At 43.1% G+C, this 6,218-nt stretch overlaps 1 protein-coding gene across 1 annotated transcript; it reads left to right on the forward strand.

Annotated features, from left to right (window-relative positions):
- Nucleotides 1–1,035: 1,035 nt before the first annotated feature.
- LOC123052140 (serine/threonine-protein kinase SAPK3) lies at nucleotides 1,036–4,325 on the forward strand. Its single transcript, XM_044475248.1, has 9 exons — nucleotides 1,036–1,434; nucleotides 1,626–1,700; nucleotides 2,129–2,230; nucleotides 2,342–2,395; nucleotides 2,475–2,567; nucleotides 2,656–2,748; nucleotides 3,288–3,392; nucleotides 3,524–3,622; nucleotides 3,775–4,325. Exons 1-9 carry the CDS (start codon nucleotides 1,312–1,314, stop codon nucleotides 4,057–4,059), a joined length of 1,029 nt encoding a protein of 342 aa, XP_044331183.1. The 5' UTR covers nucleotides 1,036–1,311; the 3' UTR covers nucleotides 4,060–4,325.
- The last annotated feature ends 1,893 nt before the right edge of the window (nucleotides 4,326–6,218 follow it).

Below are 6,218 nucleotides of genomic sequence, written 5' to 3' on the forward strand. Positions count from 1 at the left end.
GATGGTGATGGACTTCCCCTAGTTTGACACCGATGAATTTCCCCCATTAAGCCATATGATTGTTAATTTGTATTATAATTTGTTAGTAGTTATGATGAGCTATTGTTTGTTTACTAGATAAGACTTGAATGATGTTTGGTACTGTCTGTGTAATATACTGTACGGCAAGGTCACCACTAGTGAGAAGAGATGACCACAACATAGACCGTGCACAACCAAACACCATATTTTGCACGTTGATAAGCATAACCCATAAATGCCGCCAAACATTAAACTGCTCACTGATGGAATGCAAGCTATCAAACTATGTGTTTATGGTTTTCAGCATATATTTACTCAATTAGGCTCAATTCAACCACGTACGCAAATACCTCAAAATCCATGCAGTCTGCCAAACGCGCTCCTAAGGTTTGGTGCACACAAAAAAAATTGAAAAATGTTTCTTTAGCACAAATGTTCAGATGGGCGCCCCCTCCCACCCACCCAAAATTGAAAAGGAGAAAGAGAAGTGATGTACTCCATACATTTTTGATCAATTATCACCTAACTCCATCACAATAAAATTATACTAACCCACTTGATCGATCTTGATTAAAAAATGGTTGTCCGGATTTTTAGTCTCGAATCAACACATCATGCTTGCACTAATTTCCTCTCGTTCACCGAATTTGGAGTAGTCTGCATAAAAAAAAAGGAAGGGATGAGCCAAGATCGAACTAGAAACTGGGTTTTTCCATTGACAAAATGAGATTATAAAACGATAATCCAGGGCATGTATTGTCAGAACATTATTATGGTGGGAAAATCCCAACAAAAAATCAACGCAAACTGCGCAAAAAGAAAAAAGGACACGTGGCCGGGCAACGCGTCAAGCCCATGCATTCAGACAGGCCACGTCACCCCATGGGACGTGCCATCTAACCCAGGGGGGCCTCGCCTGCCGCCCCCCGATTAGGTGAGCTCCCGGCGGGCCCCACGCGGCCGCGACGTATCACCTGGCCCACCCCCAATTCAAAAATCGCCACTGCCTCCCCACACGCGTCGGCCATCGCGCGTCGCTCCGCCGCCCTCGTTCCGTCGCTTCCGCCCCTGCTCCCAGCCGAGGCCTCGCTTCGCTTTCCGGTGACGGCGCGCGCACCTCTCTATATTTTTCTCCGCCTCCTGGTCAGCTGTTGGGTCGGCAGCAGCAGCAGCAGCGCCACCAGCAGGAGGAGGAGGTTTGCTCTGAGTTGGTGCTTCTTTCACAGTCGGTTTCGTTCGAGTTGAAGCCGCCCTTCGAAATTCTGTGATTGGGGCGGGTGGGTGGTGGCGATGGAGGAGAGGTACGAGGCGTTGAAGGAGCTGGGGACGGGAAACTTCGGGGTGGCGAGGCTGGTCAGGGACAAGAGCACCAAGGAGCTCGTCGCCGTCAAGTACATCGAGAGGGGCAAGAAGGTAGTATATACGTCGTTGTTCTCCGTTCCTTTCCTTTGTTCTTTATTTCTGGGGTTTGGTCGCCGAGGACTGGTGGATTTGGGGGTTCTTCTTGAAGAATCTATCCTCGATAGATGGTAGCTATAGTCACTATGTCTGCAGGTTTGTGTTGCTGGATGGATGATTTTTAGGGTCTGCTTGTGTGCGTGCAGATTGATGAGAATGTGCAGAGGGAGATCATCAATCACCGCTCGCTCCGGCACCCTAACATCATACGATTCAAGGAGGTAATTCCCCATTCTTCTTGACTCGTTAGTCGTTTGATAAGTTTGTTGATTCTCAGTTACATTAGATTGGTTAAATTTGATGGTTCTGAAGTATGAACTCTGAACTACTCTGTGTGTCCTCCAGAAAGCAGAATTGACACCCTGATATTTTGGAAATAAATGACGATTATCTTTTTGATTGTTTGCGTCATGACTGCTCTGCCAGTTGTTAGTAATGGTTTTTTGGTCAAAACTTACTAGTATTGTTGGGCTGGGCGGCACTGAACCCCTACATTTCAGTGTCACTATGGTTGGTGATAATGAGTTCACAATCATCGAAGTTTGTCCTAGGATGTCTCTGTCTTGATATTCAACTTAGCAAATTCTCAACTGTAAATAAAATTAAATTGCTTGCTATAATATGGTCTTTCTGTATCAATTGAGGACAGGTTTGTGTAACCCCGACGCACCTTGCCATTGTCATGGAATATGCTGCCGGCGGAGAACTCTTCGAAAGAATATGCACCGCAGGGCGATTCAGTGAAGATGAGGTTGCCCTTGAACCTACTTACCTCACTATATCACCAGGCTATCTTTGTTCTGAACCATGTCTGCTAACAGTAGAAGTAATCGTGTAAATTGTTTGCTATGCGTGTCAATAGGCAAGGTACTTCTTCCAGCAACTACTTTCAGGGGTCAGCTACTGCCATTCCATGGTACGCTTTGCCTTTTGAAATTTGTCAAAGAAAATAAATGCAAAACCCAACTGCCCATGAACTAATGCTGCAAATGCAGGAAATCTGTCACCGTGATCTTAAACTGGAAAACACTCTCCTGGATGGGAGTCCAACACCTCGAGTGAAAATTTGCGACTTTGGTTACTCAAAGGTACTAACAGTTACTGTTATGTTTCCAGTTTTGCTAGAATTGACCTTTCTCTGTCCTTACTGACCAAGTTGGCCATCGTGATTTTCAGTCTGCTTTGCTGCATTCCAAACCAAAATCAACGGTTGGTACTCCAGCATACATAGCGCCGGAAGTTCTTTCGAGAAAAGAATATGACGGCAAGGTAAGTTCTGCCTTTGAAATCTGCGATTATTTGTTCCAGTTATGCGTCAGCATTTTCTTTCCAGCAGAGGACGCGGTAAAGAATGTGTAGTAATATCAATTAGTACTTAGAAAAACAACTAAAAGTTGTGACTGGATTTAGAACTGAGCTAAAGGAGATTATGAATTTAACCCTCTTGATTCAGATATAGTGCCATAGAGTCCTTTAGCGGAACATCCTCATGTCTTAGTTGAAGGATGTGCAGCTATGAAAGCAAAATCAGCAAGGTCACTGATTATTTAGTGCTTGATTTTTCTATTCATCTTGCATCTAGGATCAGTATCAGTTTCTTTTTCTTACAACATAGAACTTTAGTAATGGACAGTGCGGATTCGCTTACCAATGTTCTGCTGCCACTGAAAATGGTCACACAGCACAGACAAACATCACTGATTAATTTTGTATATCTTCAGTAATGCACAGTGATGTTATCATGGTTCTGAGATGTCACATGATTGGCTTCCAACTTTGCATCTTATGACGAAATGGTTCCCCATCAGGTAGCGGACGTTTGGTCCTGCGGCGTGACATTGTACGTGATGCTCATCGGGTCGTATCCATTTGAGGACCCCGAGGATCCAAGGAACTTCCGGAAAACTATCAGTGTAACTTATCGATCCTTCCTCCTAATCATCCTTCACTCCTTCGCTTGTTCAGCACCTTGCTTGAATGCTTGTGTTAAGCGTGCCTGAAACTCTGATCTCAACGCGAATGCACGTCTTGTGACACTTGACAGAGAATCCTTGGCGTGCAATACTCCATTCCCGACTACGTCAGGGTTTCCTCCGACTGCAGACGCCTCCTGTCCCAAATATTCACTGCCGATCCTTCAAAGGTACTACTGCTGCTTATCCTCTTTCTTTTTCTGTTTATTAGTAACTTCCAAGGAAACTTCAGATTGCTCCAAAAGGCAGAGAACTTTGAATCATACCTTGAATCGTGCCTAACAAAAAGTGATTGATTTGAATCGTGTCTGAAACTCTGAAGAGGATCACGATCGCTGAGATCAAGAAGCTGCCGTGGTACCTGAAGAGCCTGCCCAAGGAGATCGCGGAGAGGGACAGGGCCAACTTCAAGGAGCCCGAGACGGAGACGGAGACCGCGGCGGCGGCGGCGCAGCCCGTGGAGGAGATCATGCGGATCATCCAGGAGGCCAAGGCCCCCGGCGACATGTCCAAGTCGTCGGCCGATGCGGCGCTGCTGGCCGAGCTGGCCGAGCTGCAGAGCGACGACGAGGAGGAGGAGCCCGGAGCCGAGGGGGAGACCTACTGACTCGACTCTGCATCGCAGCTCATGCAGGTGCAGCCGCGTAGCTGTTTCGTACATACGGTCTGGAGTACGGTTTGCTGAAACAAGAATAAGGCCACGAAGCGTATTATTATACAGATTATGACACCTGTTGTACTATCGCTGTGTACATTATTACTGAACAAACATTCCACGGATACCACGAAAAAAAAAAAACATTCCACGGATTTAACTTTCAAGAATAAAAGATGGTGGGGAAATATAGTTCTTCCAGTTTTTGTTTGAATTAAGGGCCTGTTTGGTTCACAAGTCCTAGGACTTTTTCTAGTTTCAACTAAAAAGTCCCTAGTGCCTGCCCGTTTGTTTTCAGGGACTAAAATGTCTCTAGTCCTTCTTTAGAGGTTATTAAATGACCATGTTACCCTTAGTATATAAAAAAATAACAACCAAACAACATTATGGGACGGCGGGTCAATGGGTGCATGGAGGGGCATTGTTGGAAAAGTCACAAAAAGTCCTAAAAAGACTCTTCTTGAGAGTCTTCTTCATTTAGTCTCAAAAAGCAACTTTTAGTCCCTAGTAGTCCCTCCTATTTGGTTAAAAAGGATCCCAACATCAAAAAATCCCTGAAAACAAACACCTTCTAAGCACGTTCGAATGAGGAACGATTTTGCAGTGGTGAATCTAGAATCTCACTCGACTCTTGGGGGGGCCACAGTTCAAAATTTGGAAAACCGTTCGAATTTTGCAGTAGCGAATCTAATCTAGAATCTCACTACGAATAGTATAATTTGGTCTAAGCATTGTTATAATCACCCCAAATAGTCTTAAAGTTGTATAATTTGGTCGAAGCAAATAGTCTTAAAATTGCATTAACTTGTTAGGAATTCAATGTCAAGAACATAAGAAAAAACATTTTGCAATTTTGGAGTGGGTGCCATGGCACCCCCAAGATTCATCTTGCGATTTGGTAATTTTCATAGATACTTAATTCATAGATACTTTCTTTTGTAACTTTGACGTCTTTAGTCAAACGATAAGGCCTCTCATCGTGGATAATATTACAAGTTAGTATCATGCAAATGATGTCAGGGTATGATACTAACTTCATAGTGTACATGACTATAAGTTAGTATCTTAGATGAACTATACACCAATGGGAAGTATAGTTATGTTTTAGTCAATGTTAGTAGCCTTCCGTTTAAAATATGTCCCATCTTGTGTCCCTTTTTCAATGTTGGTGTTCTTGGTTGTTTAGACTTTCTTAGGAATATCATCATGGCTAGCTTTTTTTTACTGCAAATAATATTCATATGACGATGGATTTATAAAAACAGCGAGTTCATCGACCCAAATACAAGGACTATTACAATTGAAAGGAAATCTACCTATCTCATGTGAGTGACATTCACATCTCCAGCACAACCTTTTCGACGATCCCCACCATCTCCATACAATTATCGTCGATTTTAGCAGTTGCATCACTTGCTGTGATCCACTTGATTAACCAACTTAATTAAGGACATGCTTCTTTGTCATCGCCACACTGGAAAGGTAGGGGATATAAGCAAGGTTATTAATTTTGACTTATAAATAATTGGTATTGCTTAGTTACTTTAGAAATAGCAAAATCGAAAAAAGTTGGAGACTAATGAATTTCGAAATGCGCACTATTTATAGCATATTTTCTCTATTTTGGATTCTTGAATTGAACTTTCATGATATAGTACATGTACATTTTATGTATTATAATATTTTTTTCATCGCTTTTAGCACAACCGTTTTGAAGATTTGTCAAATCTCACCCAAAGTAATGAGTTGTCGTTCAAACCACAAGTAGGTCGCCCCATGCTCTCCTTGCAAAAAAAAAAAACAGTCGCCCCATGCTCAGGCGGACATGGAAGAAAAGGCATGACCAGTTCAATTTAATGGGTGCAGTCCTAACGCCTGGAAACAATGGAATCTTGAGTTTCCTAAATAATGGATGAAATTGTTTCATTCGGGGCTACTTCTGGGCTTCTCTTCACTTAACTTTTTTTCTTCTGAAATACGCATAAGCATGTGTATCATATATTCATAGAAAGAGGGGGGGGGGGACATCCATGAGTACAATAGGTTTACATAGTCAACTACTCCCACTCGCCCGCGTGAACAACCAATGAAAGAAAAGCGCCATGTCCGCT

Source organism: Triticum aestivum, chromosome 1A (assembly GCF_018294505.1).
Source record: "Triticum aestivum cultivar Chinese Spring chromosome 1A, IWGSC CS RefSeq v2.1, whole genome shotgun sequence".
Lineage (NCBI taxonomy): Eukaryota > Viridiplantae > Streptophyta > Magnoliopsida > Poales > Poaceae > Triticum > Triticum aestivum.